This window comes from Lepidochelys olivacea (assembly GCF_965140295.1).
Source record: "Lepidochelys olivacea isolate rLepOli2 genome assembly, chromosome: 6".
Lineage (NCBI taxonomy): Eukaryota > Metazoa > Chordata > Testudines > Cheloniidae > Lepidochelys > Lepidochelys olivacea.
In genome coordinates this window covers 110,145,522-110,167,233 of record NC_140416.1, presented here as the reverse complement: position 1 = coordinate 110,167,233, position 21,712 = coordinate 110,145,522, and the positions used below count along the sequence as shown (strand labels likewise).

At 42.0% G+C, this 21,712-nt stretch overlaps 1 protein-coding gene across 3 annotated transcripts in view; it reads right to left on the bottom strand.

Annotated features, from left to right (window-relative positions):
• Positions 1–21,712, bottom strand: part of KIF26A (kinesin family member 26A) — a 133,060-nt gene that overhangs the window by 81,087 nt on the left and 30,261 nt on the right. For all 3 annotated transcript variants that reach the window (XM_084630184.1, XM_084630183.1, XM_084630185.1), the window contains exon 3: positions 5,202–5,702. In XM_084630184.1, the coding sequence (XP_084486310.1) occupies positions 5,202–5,702 (501 nt within the window). The remainder of the gene's footprint in view (positions 1–5,201; positions 5,703–21,712) is intronic.

Below are 21,712 nucleotides of genomic sequence, written 5' to 3'. Positions count from 1 at the left end.
CCTCTGCCAGCACACCACCCAGCTACCCCTCCTCCCTGAGCCCTGAGCTACCCCCATCTGCACACAGCCCCAGCTACCCCCTCCCTGCCCCGAGGCCTCCCCACCCCCACTAGGCCTGGAGTTTTATAGCATATCGAGTGGGACCTCAGAAAGAAAAAGGTTGAGAACCCCTGAACTAGAAGATTTAAGAAGCTGCAATATTTTTGCAATATAACCGGTACCATTTGTTTCTATTCAAATCCCATGTCACATTGTTTATGTTTTGGCATAAAATGCAAGGGAAAACAATTTGCTGTAATGTTTTTACTGCACTGGGGATAGCTACATTAAACTGGTTAATGTAGTATATAAATATATTTACCTGAAAATGTACAGAAAGACATAACTTTTCCTGAGTCCATATATTTGCACGTTTCTAAAAGGTTTATATATATTTACATTGATTTATTAGCATCCTGACCAAATTCCAGCATAGGTAAATCACATTTGGCATGCCTGAGCTTCCCCGTGCAGTTCTTCATTCCTATTCTAAACTTTTGTGTAGTGATGCTATGCATTGTTGGACCTTTGTCACGTTTCACCCCAGAGGTGAAATTGTATTCAATTTGTTAGCTTTGAGACAAAAAGGGCTATTAAAAATAATATTCACACTCTTCAACAGCCAGACACAAATCAATTGTCTTAGACAGAGTTATATCACCCCAAAAGGAACATCTCTAGCTGGTCAGTAGTTTTTTTTAAACTGTTGACCAGAGAGCAATCAATTGAAGCAACTGATCACAAGACTCTCTTTTGAACCTTATTCCCTATGTTTTTCCCCCTACATTTTATTCTGTCCTGGTTCCCAAACCGTTTTTCCCCAATAGTTGATCCTGCAACACATAACACTATAATTTATACAGCACCCAAAGTCTACTAGATGCTTTAAAGATGCATCCCTGTCCCAAAAGTTTACAATCTGAGTTCCAAACCCATATAAGAACTGCAGCAATTCACTAAACACTGCAGCTCACAGGTGGGCATTATTGTTTGAGAGGGGTATTTAGGAGGGAACACTTTGATTTGAAGATTATTGTAAAATATTCATAGTTGTTCTGTCTCCCAGATAATATTTTTACTATATTGTCCTTGAAATTGGTCATGCGTGAAAATTATTAACATACAGAAAATATGTTCGTACATAATGGATCTCATGAACTCATGAACATAATGGAACTCTATGAACATACACTCTGAGGCTCTTTTATCTGTAACCTTGAAGGGTTACACCTCTGCCACAGACTTGCTGAGCTAGTCACTTAGTCTTTCCATTGCCCAGTCTTTAAAATGGGGATAATACCTAATTCACATGCTGTAGTGAGTGTTAATTCATTAATACATGTAAAGCACATTGAGCTCCTTGGATAGAAAGCTACCACTTAGTGTAGTAAACACATTATTTCAAGAAGGATCCTCTCTTACACATCCTGTATATGAACTAGAGCTGGCCAAAAGTCAGAATTTCCAGAATTTTAGCGTTTCAAAATTTGGTTTCACTCCAAAACATCTAATGGTCCTTTCTGGTCTTAAACTCTATGAATCCACATTTTTCAAAACTTCTCACAAACCGTAAATCTTGCAGAAGTTTCATTTCCAAAACACCAATACATGGTGCTTTCAAACAAAGTGTGCAGGGCCGTCCCTACCCATTTTGGTGCCCTATCCAGGCCCAGCCTGCTCCGCTCCGCTTCCCTGGCTCCCAGCCTTGGGGGGCAGGGGGGAACCACCCCCCAACACTCACCAGCAACGCGGAGCAGGCTGGGGCCAGGTCGCTCCACTTACCGCTGCCGGTGAGTGCAGGAGGCCCGACCCCTGCTGCAGTCCTCAGGAGAGTGGGGGCAGGGCTGGGGCAGAGCAGGGGAGGGGGCTCTGTGGAAGCGGTAGAGTGGGGGCAGGGGATGGGGCGGAGGCCATGGAGAAGAGGCGGAGCGGGGGCTGGAGCAGCACGCAGCTGCGTTGGGCACCAGGAAATTTGGTGCCCCAATTTCCTGGTGCCCTACGCAGCTCTGTACTTTGCACATGGGTAGGCCAACCGGTTGTCCCACAGGACAACAGGTTCTAAAAGGGTTTCTAAATTATCAACTGGCCAAAAGCAGCGCCTTAGGCTCCGACCCCGTGGGTGCTCCGGAGCTGGAGCACCCACGGGGAAAATTCCGCCCCTGGCCCCAGCTCGCCTCCGCTCCGGCTCCGCCCCCAAGTTACGCTCCACCCTGCTCTGCTTCTCCACATCCCCGCCTTCCCACGAATCAGCTGTTTGCGCGGGAAGCTGGGGGGCTGAGAAGCAAGCGGCGGCTTCGCGCTCAGGCCCAGGGAAGTGGAGGTGAGCTGGGGCGGGGGGCGCAAGGAGGGCCACCCGCGCTGCAGCAGGTAACCCGGGTGGGGGGGGAGCACTCAGGGGAACCGCTGCCCGCCCCAGCTCACCTCTGCCTCCCTGGGACTGAGCGCGAAGCCGCGCCTGCTTCTCAACCCTCCCAGGCTTCCCGCGCGAACACCTGATTCGCGGGAAGCCGGGGGGGAGGGCAGAGAAGCAGAGCGGGGCAGCGCGTTCAGGGGAGGAGGCGGCGGGGAGGTGAGCTGGGGCTGGGGCCAGGCACGGGGCAGGGAGCTGCCGGTGGGTGCTCTGCACCCACCAAATTTTCCCCGTGGGTGCTCCAGCCCCAGAGTACCCACGGAATCGGCGCCTAAGGCGCCACTTTTGATGTGATCAGTGGGGGAGCGACCATTCCCCCTGCTGCCCCCTAGCTTTGCTACCCCGCCCCTAGGAGCCAGAGGGACCTACCGGATGCTTCCCGGGAGCCGCCCCAGGTAAACACCGCTGGGACTCCCCACCTTGCCCCCCGGCAGGTCCCTGTGGCTCTTAGGGACAGGGCGGGGTAGGGTGGGTACCCACTACGGTGGCCCACGAGACCCTCCTGCCTGGTTCCGGGGGCAGTCAGGGGACAGGAGAGGGGGGTGGACGGGGCAGGGGTCCAGGGGGGCGGGGCAGGCCACAACCCCCTCATGGGGTGAGGAGGGAACTGCTTGTTAAGATTTTGGCAGCTCATCAGTGGGTAAATCCATCTGACTTCCATGGCGATACTGCAGATTTACATCAGGGTAACAGGTGTGTGTTCGATTGTTTCACCCACCACTGAAAGTCACCCCCTCTAGGATGCAAACACAGTACTCTTTCTGTAACTGCAATATTACACAGCAGTGTTTTTAGAAGGCAGTGTTCTGCTGAACTTGGAGCTCAATCAGCTGAAACTACCAAACAACCTTAGGCAGTGATTATGTACAAGGATGTAGACTGATATACAGTAGTATGCCAATCTGAAATCTGTCCAGAGCCAACAGCTCCAGTCTTGCAAAATCTGCTTCAGGATATTAAAATGGCCACCAGTAGACTTCAATTTGTCTAGATCTCATCTGAATGGGGGCACCTCCAGCAGCACAATGATGGGGTATTCGGTCAGTATGAAATTTTACTTTTTTTTTTTTTTTTTTTTTTTTTTTTTAAAGAAGCGTGTCTCCTACATAGCAAACAACTTTTGGTCTGTTCTCTTGAAGGTCTTTTAATGACCAATACAGATCATACAAAATTAGTAACTGTCATAAATATAAGGGGAAGGGTAAACCCCTTTAAAATCCCTCCTGGCCAGAGGAAAAATCCTCTCATCTGTAAAGGGTTAAGAAGCTAGGATAACCTCGCTGGCACCTGACCAAAATGACCAATGAGGAGACAAGATAATTTCAAAAGCTGGGGGGAGGGAAAAGCAAAGGGTCTGTCTGTGTGATGCTTTTGCTGGGGACAGAACAGGAATGGAGTCTTAGAACTTAGTAAGTAATCTAGCTAGATATGCATTAGATTCTGTTTGTTTAAATGGCTGAGAAAATAAGCTGTGCTGAATAGAATGGATATTCTTGTCTTTGTATCTTTTTGTAACTTACGGTTTTGCCTAGAGAGATTCTCTATGCATCCAATGAAGTGAGCTATAGCTCACGAAAGCTTATGCTCAAATAAATTGGTTAGTCTCTAAGGTGCCACTAGTACTCCTTTTCTTTTTGCAAATACAGACTAACACGGCTGCTACTCTGAAACCTGTCTCTAGGTTTTGAATCTAATTACCCTGTAAGGTATTTACCATCCTGATTTTACAGAGGTGATTCTTTTTACTTCTATTAAAATTCTTCTTTTAAGAAACAATGTTTTTTCATTGTTCTTAAGATCCAAGGGTTTGGGTCTGTGGTCACCTATGCAAATTGGTGAGGATTTTTAATCAAAACTTCCCCAGGAAATGGGGTGCAAGGGTTGGGAGGATTTTGGGGGGAAAGACGTTTCCAAACAATGCTTTCCTAATAAAAATAAACCCATATAAACGTTTGGTGGTGGCAGTGGAAGTCCAAGGGCAAAGGGTAAAATAGTTTGTACCTTGGGGAAGTTTTAACCTAAGCTGGTAAAAGTAAGCTTAGGAGGTTTTCATGCAGGTCCCCACATCTGTACCCTAGAGTTCAGAGTGGGGAAGGAACCTTGACAGTAATGGACACGCTTTTCAAGGTAACAAACTTCTCTATATGGCTTTTTTCCAAAGACAGATTTTCCATGTTATAGAGAGATGCATATAATACAGGAGTTGTTTAAAAACAGACATCACTGGAATTCAGAGTCAAAAATACGACCTTAATGGGCACAGAGCAATATATGAACATTCTGAACAGCCTTCTTCTGTAGTAGTAACTGTCCTACATTAAATTAAACTTCAGAGTTCCTATTTCTCCCCTACCGTATATGAATAACTTCCACTGCAGTCAACAGGGCTCCAGAAGTTCAGCATCATACTCAGAATCATGAGTCAAATTCATCCTTGGTATAACTCCCCTGATGTTTATGGAGTTACGCCATGGATGAATTTAGCCACTGGTGATTTTAAACCCAGACACCTCGTGTGTGAAAGTTAAGATCACCATCTGTTATAGGCAAAGCTGAAAAGTGTGCAAAGAGATTTGTAAAAAGGTTGTTCTATCACCTGAGATCAGAAGCAAATTAACAGTGTTATATGCTGGAAAAAATCATCATTTTAAAGCTCCTTTCAACTCTTAATTTCTCAAGACATGGTTCAAAGCAATTTGAGCTGATTCCCCAAAAAACTAATAATCTTTTTATCAGAGTTGCCAGTACTTACTAGACAAGCTTGCGGAAGAAAGCTGTTCACCCTGGAGATACTCCACATCCCCTCAAGGTATTGCTGAGCCTGGATAGTCACGGAGCTCAAAGCACCACTGAGGCCGCTGGGAGCCACAGTTACTTGAACACTGGAGTTTGGAAAACTGCTTGTGCCTTGAGGCCATCCAAGTCCCTTCTTTCTCTCTGTCCCAGAGAAAAGATTTGTTGATTTTCCGGACTGTCTACCCACCTGCCCAGAAACAAGCGGCAAATCCCTTTGGGATGACACAGTCACCATCCTTGGTAAAACACCTGTCAATGCTCCAGAACTTTGAGGGAGGCCAGGTACTTCTTGATAGCTGGCTTGATTAAGGGTGTGGATCATTTGAATGGCTTCCTGCTTCAGCTGATTCAGGTGGGTGGCGCAAATTTCACATCTGCTCTCTCCTTCATTCCTGTTTTTCTGTAAATAGTCAGGCACTTGAAGCTTGTCAAAAATTAAAGCTGATAATCTTGGGTCCTAAAGGGAAAAAAAAGTAGAAAAAAGAAAATCAGTCCAAGACAAGTACAGAAAAAAGGAAATACAGTCTACAACTCACTCTTCATCCTTAGTGGTACTTGTAGTGAAGGTATCTTGCTAACTCTTAGGCTTCAGCTGAGTATCCTGGCAGACTCGCAGCCCATAACTGATTAATCAGTGTTAAGGAGCTTCATTTGTATAATGCCCAGCATGAAAATTATTATCAGAGTTTAACAGTGGAACTCGTGGTGCACTTGATAACTACTCATTTACTTACCCTTCTAATTAACTCTCCTTTTGAAATGTGCCCATGTTTTTCACGCTCTGCAACAATGTTTATGGTGCAGACCCTACTAATATCGTAATGCACTTCAAAGGCATGCAATCATCTTAAACCCATGAAAATTAGACCGCAGAGCACTAAACAGATTAAAGCGTGACCTGGTAAATATTTTGTGGTCCTTGCCCTCAGTGTTGAATAATCAAGCAGCATCAGAATTAGTTTACCAGATACTGACCGCAGTTGGCTCCTCCGTTAGTTGGGAACTACATTTCTGAAAATTAAAAGGAGGACTTGTGGCACCTTAGAGACTAACCAATTTATTTGAGCATGAGCTTTCGTGAGCTACAGCTCACTTCATCGGATGCAACTGTAGCTCACGAAAGCTCATGCTCAAATAAATTGGTTAGTCTCTAAGGTGCCACAAGTCCTCCTTTTCTTTTTGCGAATACAGACTAACACAGCTGTTACTCTGAAACCTGTCATTTCTCAAAATTGTGATCTAGGCGATGGCAATATTTCCTTACGCTACAACTGCTTTGATGAAAAATACATTTGGAGCCTACCGCAACCTTCAGAGGTGGGCATGCCAAGAAGCTGATTTGAAAGCAACACCTATTTTGTTTCCACTAAATAAGCTTCTCTCTTTCAAAGTCATTTCATGCCTGTCCAGACACTTTAAAACCCATCGCTGTGCTTCCAGTTCAGAGATACAGTAACCTATCTCCTAAAACACGCAACTGCCTCTCCTCCCCAACAGACTATTCTAAGGATTAGTGAAGAGAGTAAATCCAGCTCTGTTAATCCGCTACCGAATACCTAATGCTGTGCAACAAAACTGACCAACTCCAAGCACTCATGTTGAGTTCTCCAGACAATTAAGGGTTTAATGAAAGATCACAGAGCAGCCCAAGGTTTATTTGTTTAATTAAAAAAAAAGTGAAAAAATGTTTAATTTGATTGTTAATGATGAGGGCAGACAAAGCTAGTAACATAGTCCTATCGTGTGTGCGCTTAGAGTGTAACCAGATTAGTACCCTTTTTTTAAAAAAATGTGCTACTTTATGCTAAGCTGTGATTGCTCTCAAGGAAATGAGCAGCTTACTGGAAGACCAACATATCTGATTTTTAATTATAATATACATCAGTAAAAATTGTTTTTAAAAATCCTGACATTGATATTTTTGCTTTGCTTATTATTCTCTTCCAAGGGAGCTATTTCCCTGCAGTTTGAATGTAAAAAGTCCAAAAACACTATTTAACAACTCAGGCAGAATCTTGGACTTGATTTCATCATCAGCTGCTGGAGTACTCTTGCAATGTTTTCTTAAACGTATCTCACAAAATACAACACTGCTGTTGATAGAAGCTGTTAAGAGAGTATTTAGCATCACACCATTCATTAGCTAATATCATTAACTATTGTACTTCTTTTCATTATGTTCCTAAATTATTGCCCCTTAAATGAATATCTAAACACGGATATGTCTAAGCCTTGGGAATTATAAAGTATTCGTGCCGACAGCACTACACCATTAGAATGAAAAGAAGCTCTGTTGCTATGCTTGGACAATTATGTCCCCAGCACATTGTATGACTAAACTGATTTATGGACTCAAATAAAGGTGCTGGTTTTACTTTGGCTTTGCTCCTTTTATGAAGCTTGACCCTAGTAAAATGATCTTTGAAGTTACAGGAGTTGCTCACAGTCATGACAGAGGAAGCCCTTCCCCTCCCCAATCTACTGAGAGATAACACATAAATAAAGAACCCCCGATCAGGCAGGAAGGAGCAATTAATATTTTAGGAAAAAGAAAAGGAGGACTTGTGGCACCTTAGAGACTAACCAATTTATTTGAGCATAAGCTTTCGTGAGCTACAGCTCACTTCATCAGATGTAGCTCACGAAAGCTTATGCTCAAATAAACTGGTTAGTCTCTAAGATGCCACAAGTACTCCTTTTCTTTTTGCGAATACAGACTAACACGGCTGTTACTCTGAAACCTAATATTTTAGGATCTTCTAACCCACCCCTAAGCAGAAATGAACCTTGACAAATAGAAAAAGAAAAGTCTAGTTTTTCTCGGGACAATCCTGCACACACTACTGAGCACTGTAAATAAATACTGAACATACTCTCACTGTCTACTAAGAAAACTAAATGGCACTAAGCTCAGTAGCAAGTGTTTCCAGGATAGAACTCTCTGGGCCAAACCCCGTGAACAATGACACACCTGATTAGCTTTACTCACTTGAGTCGTCCCACAAGAAACACATACTTTCAAGGTATAGTGCTATTTAGTTCTCTTACGTCAGTGGGACTAATCATGTGACTAAAGTTAAGCCCAAGCATCAGTGTTTCCAAGCTCTGGCATTATGTGACTAATAGGGCAATGCTAAAATGCTATTAAATATTTAAAATAAGCAAATTACTACATGAAAATGTTTTCTGATCAAAAATGTGCTTCTGATGTAAAGAAATCAGTAAGCCTAATTCTGTTCCTCCTTACGCCTAGTTTCCAGCAGGGTAACTATTGACCTCAATAGACTTACTCCTGATTTAAACCAGTGTAAGAGAGAACAGAATGAAGCCCATCACACATGGATATGTGAAGTGAATAACACCCGTTCAATCAAATGTGCAAAGTTACAAAATCAAGGTGATACAAAAATGTTTTGAGAAAACAACTTCTTTAGGAAATTACACTACACCGCTCATGTAAGTGTATTGTAGTGTAGATTTAAATATCTTAATTCACTATAAAAACAGTCTCCCCTTTCCAGTGGTTGGATTTTATCAAGCAGTTGCAGGAGGCCGTTTAAACTACTCAAGCAGTTTCTCTAATCACTTCTTGAAGCTCAGCCCATCCTCCTCCAGCTTCTCACTGAGGTACCAGCTGTGCACAGTTGGATTACTTTTATTTTTCCACTCAGTGTGACAAGAACACCTGGCTCACGGATGGGTGTGAAGGGTAAAGGAAACACAAGTTACTGTTAAAAACATTAAACGTAACTTAAAAATTAAGCCAGCCCAATGAAAGGGATTTCACTACCCTGTGACAATCCTGAGTCCTAGTGAATCTCCACTTCAATAGCCTCAGCTCTAATAAGCCTTATGGGGAAGTTACACTCACATGTTTTACAGAGGGAAGAAATTAAAGTGACCAAATGTGCTCTGTGCACTGCAAGCAAGAGGGGGGGAAGGGGAATGAGAATTCCAACCACAATTACTGCCTCACAGACAGAAGGAAAAGAGCCAGACAAGGAAGGTTATGTGGTATGATAAGGACCTCAACATTTAAGACGAAGCAGTGCTCCAACAACATTTTAATCTGTTACACTACAAAGGATGGAGCAGTTGTCTTTTACGCTGTAGACTGATATGTTGATCTTTCACTCAAAGCACATTAACAAACCACACAGTACTTGTCACACCTATCATGCTACCTCTCTATAGCTACTTTGTGTACACCATTAGTAATTATCTGCAGAATGCTTGAATGAGTTGAATGGTACAGTGCAGTTTACACTGATAGTTTCCCCTGTTTCTGAAAACCTAATTTCACTTTTAAGCTTGTTTGCTACTGTATGTGAAATCTGGAAGGGCATAATCAACCTGTAGTAAAGGCACAATCCAGCAAACACAGGTGGTCCTATTAGAGCCAATTGCACTGAGAGAGAGCCCAATCCAACGCTCCATAAAGTCCCAGGAAGTAAGCACTATTCACATGAATAAGATCCATGGCTTGGTCCTGCCAACCTTTAAGTGAGATGTCCCTGCTCACATGAGTAATCTCGCTCACTTCAGTGAGACTACTCACCTGAGTGAGGATTACTCACACAAGCAACAGCTGCAGGATTGAAGAGTAAGGAGGTAGATTTTAAATACCCTGATTCTGTTCCCAGTAAATCTATGGGTAAATCTCTCATCTACTTCAACATGAGCAGGACTGGACCCAAAGTTTCCCTTAAGGTTTTATCTTTGATGACAGTAATAAAAATAATTTCACAACAAGCACAAGTAATGAAAAGGTAGCTTAAAAAGAGAGAGAGAGAGAGAGAAAGAGAGGAGAGATCGGTAATTTTAAATTCACACTTCTCTGATTTCTGTCTCAGCTATTGCATTTCTGCCTAATCAAATTTGACAAGGACCAATGAATTTGCAGACTATAAGGCTGCAATATATTCCATTTGCTACAAAAAAGAAAGCATGTGTTTTCTTTAGTTAATATTTTTTAAATAAAGGTTTCAAAGCATACCTCACAACTGTAAAATACAAGGGGCTGACTCAATTCCCATTGAAGCTGATAGGAATAGTCCTATCCACTGTAATGGTAATTGGATCAGGCCCCAAGTCCAGAATTTTCAGAAGAACCTAAACTTCCATCTAGGCATCAAAATAAGCGGCCAATTGTAAAAAAGGTCAGTACCCTATATGCCTTGATAGGAGCAGAGCTCTTTTGAAAATCTGACCCCACTTGTGGGTGCTGAGCCCTTGACAATCTGGCTCTGAATTCTTTTGAAATTTTGGCCCCATATGTGCATTTACTTACTTAAAGTCTGCAGATGGGTACTTTTGTCTAGGCAACCCCAAGAAGCAGTACTGGCTATTCTGCCACTGCAAAACAGAAAAAGTTTAATCTTTAAATCTTACCTTCAGCTATTTACTTCATATGCCCACGCTAACCAACAGGAGAGAAAGAAGAAAAGCATCTGGATTTTCACTTAAGAAGCTGCAATCGTTGAAGTAATACCCACCCATCTTGTAACCTTATCCTTTCAGTGAGCATTTATACCTGTAGTGTGAACAAATGATGAGAGAAACAGCCAGCAACCATCCTTACTAATTACCTACAGGTTTCTCCTTGTTCATATAATTCAAGTGAATCTTGAACAATATGCTGCATTAAACTAAATTCTTTGTTTTAAAAGCAAAATATTTGAAGAAAACTAAATGTCATTATTACCTTAAAGATAGACCGAGGTGCAAGACATTTTTCAAAGATGCTTTCTGAGAAAGGAATGTGAATGTACTTTCTCAGTGCAAAAGGATCAATGTTAATGACTTTTTAACTTAATTGCCTTTCCAGCTTTCTGCTGTGTTGCTTACAAATTAGTTTTTACCTTACATGACATTGTGCAATATCCACTAATATCTTCTATATTGATAAACAGTTTGAAGGTTGAGGATTGTGTTCAATTATCTATTCACTGATAGAAAAAAAGAACACAGTGCTCAGCAAAACCAGAGGCCATTCAGTGTAATCAGAGAAAGAGCAGGATGAATGATTCATTTTGAAAAACCTCAACCACAAGTATCATGTAAGTGACATCATAGGGCAGGCACTAATTATCCTATGGAAGGGAGAATATGAGTTATGTTTGTTCAAGTAACCCATGCTGTAAACTGACAATCCTCCTGCCATATATCTTCGTAGTATATATGCAGTAAAGAAAAAAACTTGCAAAAACCCTCACAAGAAAAGTATTGACTAGATGTCACCATTTTTTAAAAAAGCTAAATGTATCTGAAAATTGTAAATGTACTTGAAAATATCTCTCTGAATAGGGAGGCTTGTGCACCACATCTTCAGAGCTACTAAAATGTGCCTAAGTTTGAAAACAACTACATGCCTTTTTAAGGCCAAATCTTGCCTGCTCTCCCCACATGAGTACCACACTACCTTTAATGGGACTATTCATTTAAGGCAGGAGAATTTGGTCCTCCCTGTGCAGCTGTCAGTAGTAAAAGTCTGCAAATTTTATTTAAACATTCATTTCATATTCCGTGTGGGGGCCAAATCCTCAGCTGATGTACCTCAGCATAGCTCCGCTGACTTCAGCCAGCTGAAGGCCTGGCCCTCGATCTTGTGTTTTAACTGTAGCTAACCCAGAGAATTTTGAAAATTGATTTGAGCATATTTGAATACCTAATTTATAAATATATTGCATTCCTTTACACTGACATTCATTTGTATAAGCAAAGTGAAGCGCTATGTTAAATCTTCTTGAAAAGAGTTGTCATCTTACACTAAAAACGATTGCAATGTGTTTAGTTATTCTAAACACTCAACTGAGCTCTTTTTAATTCCATTTCCTGCCCACTTTAATGTACTTTAGTGGCCTGCAGTAAAGTTAAAGCCATAGGTGTGTGTCATAAAGATGAATTGTGCTATTGGAATGCATAATACAGTGGAAACAGGAAATGAGAGCAATCTGGTTTATTTACATCTCAGACGCCCATCAGCACCTCAGCCTACTCCCCATTGGTTACAAGGTCCTTTCCTGTTATCTTGTTGCATAGGTCCCTGCAAGGATTTGACTTGTAACCTCTCACAATGAAAAGGTAGAGGCTGATGGCTCAGAGATCTGTGTTTGTGAACAGGCAGGCTATTGAAGCAAAAAGCCCTGCAGTGTATTTAGTTGAAAGAAAACAAAATAAAGGTAATGGTTGTGATTTAAAGTAATTAAAAGACACAAACAAAATGTAGAACCCCAAAGAGATCCCCTATCACAATTAAATTTAAGTCAATACACAGGAACCAGACTACTTTGGAAACAGTAATTACTATCTTACAAAATATTACTTTTAATCTCCTTTCTTTACGATCTAATTAAACAGATATTTTACTTGCATTTGAGTCAATTTTAGTATTCTGTGTATTCTATAAACTACACATCCAAACAAGTATGCAATTTTATGCTTATTTTAATAGAGTACAACTTCAGTTTAAAATGATGACTTTTAATTTGTACATTTATTGTTGGTTTTAAGTAAACCTTTAATTTTTTTTCTCTCTCTCTATTCTGTGACTTACTGTAACTTCACAATGCAAATTCAGCACTGATTTTGTTCAGATGAAAATGTGCTCTTGCAACATCCATTCGCTACTTTTTCTCTATCATAGTAACATCTTTTACAATATAAACGTTTTGGAAAATAGTTATAAAGCCATCACTGCACTTATAGCTAATCCGCTGTGTTTCAAAAGCTCTCCTTTGAATCTTAATTTTAAAAAAAATGTTTAGACAAAAACCTTTAAGGGAAATTGGATATCTTAAATGAAGCTTGATCGGTTTTCTATTTTTAATTATTTTCCTCTTTGAGGCTGGGGAGTGAATTCTCACTGGTGTATTAGTGCTTTAACTTTGATAATCTATTGAACTGCATGGAAGAACAAAACTTTTCTTTTTGCTTAAAGAAAATGTAGTACTTGTGAAACGTGCTAGATTGACATCTCTAAAGACTGTCCTCTATGAACCACAGAAGTCCAGAGTCTGATGCCCTTACACATGGCAAAGTAGTGCCTTAATCCATGAGTAGTCTCAATGATTTCAATGGGACTGTTTGAGTAGTAAGGTACTACTGAATGCAAGTAAGGGATCTAGAATCTGTACAGTGTACACAATTCACACTGCTCTGTCAAAATGTGCTTCAGAGGAACCACCTTGTCAGGGAGAAAAGGATATTTTAGTCTCTACCCATTCAGTCCTTGGACTCTGCTGAAAGCGATGATTGTGATGGTCAGTTTTGAGAAGTTTTTCTTGTCATCTCTGACAAGAAACAGGATTGAGACCAACATCCCATTTCATACAGGCACTGGAGAGGTAGGAGATGAACAACAATTTGGGACAGATCTTCAGCTGGTATAAAGGATGCATATTTCAACAGAGCTATGTTCATTTATATCGGCTTGACATCTGGACTTTTCTATTTGTACAGCTCAAAGCTTCTGGATTCCTACCTCAGTGAAAATGTCAACTTGGAAAACCTGGACATGACTCTCTGGAAAAAATGCTTGGAGTACACAGGACAGCAGTATACAGACTCTCGTGTTGTTCCAGTCAAGCCATCTCAATCCAACTAAACGGATGCTTAACACCAAAAGTTAGGAAGTTGACATTTTTCCTAATTTTTTCATAAAACAATTCCTCATACATTTAATTTCACCTTAAAAGGCCAGCACATGGCATAACATCATACCCATTTAATGTATCTTTCACTTGCTCATTTTATGAATTACTTTTTTAGTGAATGAACACTTGAGGAATATAAGGGAATGGTTCAAGCTTTCAGAATAGCCAGGGCTGCCTATTGTGTATTCCTCCTAGAAGCTACAAATTGCCATATGCAGATGGCTAGTTAGCACAGCAGGAGGTCTATCTATCTCACACGATAATTAAAGTGTCACTGCTTCAGCAAAAACTGACTTGCTGGCTTGACTTGACTTTAAATTTACAGTGGTGGGGATCACATCCTCTCTGTGGGGTGAGACTTTTCCCCCTCCCTCCCACTTGGACTTTGTTCAGAAAACTAAGCAGGAGGGGAGGGGGCGAAAGAGGAGGAGATGGAATCCTAACTCCCCAAACCTACAGACAACCCATGTGTGGCTTCAAGACCATCTCTCCCAGTCCCTTGACTGGCACAGAGTTCCTGTGGCAGTGCTTTGAAGTTTCCAGTGTAGACATACCCTACCTCTCCACTCCTCCTTTGAGCCACTGCATAAGCATAGATTCCATGACCTTTCCACCTGCCCGCCCCCTGAAGACAGCTCTGCACTTTTCAGAGGTGGTTCAGACACCCCTTTTGCAGCCACTCCACTTACCCCTTTCCATCACAGCCCCACAGCGGGTCTTAAGTGATGTGGAGAGGCATTACAGTCACACTGCCAGGGCCAAATCCTTCTCCAGATGCCTCTGGCGCCATACAGGTAGCTGACTCCCCCTCCCGTGTGGCAAAGGGAAAATATGCAAATAGATCATGCGGGATCATCCCCCAAAGAATCAAAGAACCTTTCTAAGAAAATCCCTTGGCCAGGAGATAATGATCTCAGTCACACAAATGGGAGCTGAAAAAGACTTATTAAACAACCCAGTTTCTCCCCTCTCAGAGCAGGACTGTTCTCTACAGTTTCATTAAGCAGGATACTGACCACACATAATGACAGGTTTCAGAGTAACAGCCGTGTTAGTCTGTATTTGCAAAAAGAAAAGGAGTACTTGTGGCACCTTAGAGACTAACCAATTTATTTGAGCATAAGCTTTCGTGAATTACAGCTCACTTCATCGGATGCATCTGATGAAGTGAGCTGTAGCTCACGAAAGCTTATGCTCAAATAAATTTGTTAGTCTCTAAGGTGCCACAAGTACTCCTTTTCTTTTGACCACACATACTTTCTATGCACAGCACCATGCCAGGGGAAGACTACAGTCTTGCAGACTGACCTGCTATTTGTGCTCAGGTGCCATGGGTGGGAAGACAGAGGCGCCAACAGGATAGATTTTAAATGCCCTACTTCCCTTTGGAGGCTATTCACAACCCATGCAATTCAATGTCAGCAAGTTTTTCAGCCTGCATTTTTCTTGCCTTAAGTTTCTGCTTTTACTCCTAGTTGTACACCCTAAATAATTCCTCATCTCCTACATATTTACATAGTCTATTATCACAATCCCCCACACTCCTTAGCAGTTGCCTAGCCAAGATGTACACATGTAGACAAATGAATCCTTCCAGCCACCTATTCAAATCTGTTGCTCTTCTCTTCATTCTCTCCAGTTTGTCTGGAACTAGCTGGAACTGAACACAATATTCCAAGTTACAAATAACCAGGCACCAGAATTGATAAAAGTGCGCCAACTTCAGTACCTTCAGCTAGAATAGCTAATTGTAGGGGGCTCATTCAAAAGCCAAGTAGATGCTCTGTGAGAGAAAGTAAACCAGCAGTATTTGATTATAAATGGAAAGACATCCACAAGAGAGCTGATGAAGCACCAGTTATGGTGACAACAGGGTGGCATGACACCCATCTGTCTCTCCCTACTGTGGATTTTATCACATCTTCATGAAAAGTTTACTAGGTAAACACATTGCTCAGCAGACCCAGAGACATTTCTTCCATGTTTTCAGGAGGAACAGATACCATGTAACAAAAGTAAGTTTTCCATCATACATATAGGATGGGTAGACAGAGGTATCAGAAGATCTCTCATTTAAGATGAAAACAAGGGATAATGAGATTATCATTTTAGGATTGCCCCCCAAAAAATAAAAAAATCCCAGATTGTTATATTACTATTTACTTAGATTGTTAACTCTTCTTTTTTTTTCTGTGTTTGTACAGCTCCTAGCACAACGGAGTCCTGACCCATGACTAGGGATCCCAGGTGCTATGGTAATAAAATAATAAAGAATTATTATCATTGTTTATTTACATATCCGCACTTAACTGAACAGCACAGGATAATTTCTTACCTATTAAATAAAGTTGTTTCTAGTACTTCTATCCTATGCCAGGTCAGACAGGCTGTTTGCTTCTCCCTTCCAGCAGGTGAAGGCAGGAGAAAAAAGAAAACACTGTCCTTACATAAGAAGCTTATTGGCTGCTAATCTCCAGCTGAATAGTCTAGGCGCAATTATACTAACTACAATAACTATGGGCAATAAACCAAACTTCAGCTTTAACCCCTTCAAATTACTGACTGAGGTGTCTGGTCTGTCTGGACTATTTTGAGGAACCTACCTACCTAAGAGACAAAAAACTATCTTATTGGCTGTTCTCCTATGCCAGCCGAAGTAAATCAAAAATATATAGGTGGGATTATCATGGAGTGGCAACCTGCAATACCTTTGTGGATAACAGCTATCACTAATGCTGATTCAAAGTTTGTAGAGAAGCTCAAGTTCTTACCCTGCACAGTCTATGTGGAACGGAATCTAGTCCCACACAAAGCAGAGTGACTCCCCTTTGCAAAGTCTCCCTGATGCCACACATGAGCCAACAGTAGAGCATCCTTTAGAACTCCACCAGGATCTTTTCAGGACTGCCATACAGAGGGTGTAGTCCTGAGAGGAACTGAGCACCCACAACTCCCACTGAGTTTAATGGGAGCAGTTGTGGGCACACAGCATCTTTGGGCGTTCTAGGGAGAAAAAACGAAGTGCCCTAGATAAGACTTGGTCTTCATGAAAAGTGAAATAAGGATCCCATACAACTCCTCTACACTTCTCCCAAAGGAAGAACCCATTCACAACACAGAGCCAGATCCTCTGCTGGAGTAAAGGAGCTATGCAGTTTACACCAGCTGAGGCTCTCACCCATTGGCTTTAAAATAAGAACCTCTCTAAGGCTCAAAAGCTGATCCATCAAGTCTTGCAGAACCAGAAAGAGTTACCAGGCACAGGAGTTCTTCCAATGGAAGCAACATATCAGGGATTGTTTTAGGGATACTTAATCCTATCCCAGCGTAGGGGGTGAACTAGTTGACCACTTGAGATCCCTTCCAGCCCTACATTTCTGTGATTTCGTTGTTAGCTGCTCTAAAATACCCCACACCATCTAGGGATAAACAACTCCAAAAAGGAACTGAGACAAAGTGTACACTACTGAGGGCTGCTACCCAATCTTTATGGGAACTAACATTTAACCCACTGTTGAGAGCCTTCCTGAAAAAGAAAAGACGGCCACAACCAAATGTGACAGTGACTGCTTAAACCAACAATAAAGTAAGCTAGAGAGGGAAAAGAATAAAGTAATATAGGCCACTTCAGGATGTGTATTGTTGAAATGGGTGTGCCTATTGTGACATGAAGAAAAGGAGTACTTGTGGCACCTTAGAGACTAACCAATTTATTTGAGCATGAGCTTTCGTGAGCTACAGCTCACTTCATCGGATGCTGTAGCTCACGAAAGCTCATGCTCAAATAAATTGGTTAGTCTCTAAGGTGCCACAAGTACTCCTTTTCTTTTTGCGAAGACAGACTAACACAGCTGTTACTCTGAAACCTGTTATTGTGACATGGACATTTGACTACAAAGAATCCCACGAAGACTTCCAACATTTCACATAGGCAACCAAACAACTGGTAACTACTTTCAATCCAAACTGACCCGGGTCATATTAAAACCAGAGAATGAGAATTACCATTCTCCTGAGCCATCTAGTCACCCTTACAGGATTTTTAAACAATTCTGTTATCGAATGTAGCTTTTATAGACGTTACACAAAATAAATACATAGGATGGGGCATGGAGACCTTATAGCCTGATACCATAGTGCAGAATTGTGTTACTCAAAGCCTGAATTTATCATATAGTTTAGGAGTTCCCAAACTTGGTTTGCGGCTTGTCCAGGGTAATCCCCTGACGGGCCACAAGATGCTTTGTTTACCTGAGCGTCCACAGGTACGGCCGCTCACAGCTCTCAGTGGCCGTGGTTTGCCGTTCCCGGCCAATGGGAGCTGTGGGAAGTGGCGCTGCCCGCCAGTAGCTTCCCCTGAACAAGCCACGAACCAAGTTTGGGAACCCCTGAATTACAGTGGAATGTTTTTATTGTCATTTGTTTTCTAGGCCCTTCTGGAAGAAAGAAACCTAACTCAACACATGTTAGGAAGAAATAGTCGGTATTACTGAATGGAGGGTTTCTTTAAGAAGAGAAATTACAGCCTCAGAGTGAAATCCTGGTCCCACTAAAGACAAAGGCAAAACTCCTTCGACTACAAAGGAGACAAGCATCCCTAGCCTAACCCAAAATCAGCTATGAACATTTTTATTTCATTGAGCTGTCTATTTATTTCGGTGGAGGTTCATGCAACAAATGTATGCAGAGTTTTTGGATGATGAGTTGAATTAATATGGAAAATTCCTCCCACTTTAAAACTGAAATACTGTGGCACTAGATTTTATTGTCTCAATTTTTCAATAAAAAACTCAATGATCTATGTTTTATTGCTATTATAAAAAGGAAATATACATTGAAAAAAGAAAATCTGTGTATATATATGTCTTGCTAATATGGTTATGATAAAACTTGAAAGCCAGGGTGTGTCTACACAGGAGCTAGGAGGTGGGCTTCCCCACGCAGATCGACTTACATATGCTTGCTCTCCTCAAGCTAGCGTGCTAAAAATAGCAGTATGGCCACAGCAGCAAATGCAGCAGCTCAAGCTACCAGCAAGGGTTGCTACCCATCCAGGTTTTACCCCGAAAGTCAGTTTTTGGTGTCTGTGTCCAGCTGCCATTTAGGGTTGCTAGGTGCCCAGTTTTCGACTGGAAAGTCCAGTCAAAAAGGGAACCTGGCAACTCTAAATGGCACCCAAACTAAAAGTCCAGGTCCCACAGGGTGGAGGGAGGCGCCAGGTCATTAACTCGCGACAGCCCCTGCTCAGGCGGGGCCACCTCTTACCTGCAGGCAGGCTCCTTGAGACTATCCAGCAAGCGACGGGAGGGGAGAAGGAGAGGAGCGAGTAACAGGGGCCCGGGGCGGAAAAGGCGGAGCAGGAGCATCACCGTGGGGGCCTGGTTATCAGCAATTAGAAAGGTGGCAACCCTACTACCTGCCCAAGTACAATCCTACCCAACTCCTGGGTATATACAGACAGTCCCTGACTTATGCAAGCGTTCCGTTTCAGAACACCTTGCGTAAGTTGAAATTTGTGTAAGTCAGAAACGTATCTCCAGCCATTACGCCAAAAAAAAAAAAAAACCCTCCTATTTCTATCTTACAGAAGTTTTTCCGTACGCTCAGATTTGCGTAAGTCAGGTTTGCGTAACCTGGGGAGCATCTGTACTCAGGCAGCCAGCTCAAGCCACCACCCATGCCACTGCATTCACACTTCTATTTTTAGCATGCTAGCTCAAGCAGAGCTAGTGAGTGTATGTCTACCCACAATGGGAATTACGCCATTCAGCTGCTATGTAGACATCGCTAAGACAGCTCCAGTTGTGACTTTGGTGTAGCTGTTCCATGGATCCACAGAGTTTAAGGCCAGAAGGAACCATTATGATCATCTAGTCTGGCCAAAGAACTTCATCCAGAAGAACCAGTGACCCCAATGATCCTACTTAATAAAAAGGACACTTCACTATCTCTTAAAATTGCACTTGTATTCACACCTGCATACCCTCAAAAAACAAAGTGCATTTAAAGGAGTGGTGTTTTTACAGCGAATGTGAACGCTGTACAATAAAAACATGTCTGGGTAGATCCGCGACTGGTGTAAACTGTCATAGCTCCACTGGAGTCAATGGTCCCATGCCAATTTACATGAGCTGTGGCTCTGACCCCAAAACTTTACTACCTAAGACACAAATATTGTCATCTTGAGAAATCTGAACGACTTCCTGAATTCCCAGCTCCCAACATAGCCCCCTCAGGACACTGACTGTATAATGGTAATATTTGATTTATCCTTGTAGTTCTGTTCTCAGAGAAACTCATTATGCAGCACTATGCTCAAAAATGTGCATTTTATTGCACAAGACTGAGGCCATGATTCACGGGGAAAACTTGCATGGAAGCTATGGACTGGGACGTTGTAACTCCAGCTCTGATCAGCAAAGAAGCACGGGTATATAAATTAACCTGGGTATTTCATAAAAGCTCCTGCATGTACAAGTTAGGCAAGAGTGGCGAAAGCCCATATTCTGAAGAGCCATTCAGCACAAACAAAGGCAAGTCAAACAAATAAAAAAGGGAATGACAAAGCAGCACAGCCAGCCCACTCAGCCACCTAACTACATGACAGCCCAAAGGCATCTCCAGAGCCATCAGAACAACTGTCTGTGGAACCTGCCAATGAGCCAGATGCTGCCGCTGGAATAATGCTTGTGTTAACATAAATTCAGAGATGTGAGATGCTTAACAGAGAGAGAGAGCAATCAATCTTCACGATTATCATGTGGCTGCCAAGCTTTACTACTATGCCACAGAGACATGAAAACAAACTTCGTCAGAAACATTTTGATTCTCTTTGACAGCCAACTTCTTTTTTTCTCCCTTCTATTTAAAAACAAGCGGTGATCTGGGTGTAACTATAAATGACCTGATGCTTTTCCTGCGTTAACAACAGAACCAGGAAAGAATATCATTCGCTAAAGAGCTCCCTGCCAAAAAGCCAATGAACTTATCATACAGTTTAGGAAATTCCTATCTTGCACACCAATTAGTGACCCAACAATGATTAATTTTATGATCCCATCTTGACTTACAAAGAGAACTTCCTTTGGGGCTCAACTTTCCATTACCCAACATGTGGAAAACTGTACATGATGGATGCACTATGCAGACCAAAGGAAAGTAAGTAATTTTTTTAACCTTGATTCCACCACGCTACTCATGTTTTTGTCTTCCCACAGGAGATGCACTTTGAACAGTTACTTCCTTTCCTTGCCTTCACCTCCTACCCCTGCCACACACAAAGTGGCTCTTGATCAAAACAGAAACAACAACAGGAACTAGCAGCTACTAGTTACAACTGGATCAAAACATCTTTATGCACTAACACCTCAGCCAATTCACTGTCCTTGAAAACCCTGCTTTAATGCTTTTCTGCTCTCCCACACCAGAAACCATTAATGAAAGTGACTCCTTTTCACCCTGAAGCATCGCATATTAAAAGTCACTGCTTTTTAATCACAACCCAATCAGTCGCAGGCACTCACATCTCAGAGCTCCAGAAAGCAGCTGAGCAGTATATTTGGGCACCTGTATGGTGAGAAAATGTACTGATAGAAAAGACAGGCTGGATGTTTATCCATTATTTATTTTATTTTATTTAACTAACAAAGGCCCCACTATACAAAATCCAAATCTGTGCTGTATACTAACTGCTGTTGGAATGGCTTCGCTGAAAGCACCAAAACACCATTACTGGGTACTGGGCTTATAAAGAGTTAAATACAATTGAGCACATACAGACAGATTGATATGCAGTTTTCCACTGACTTACAAA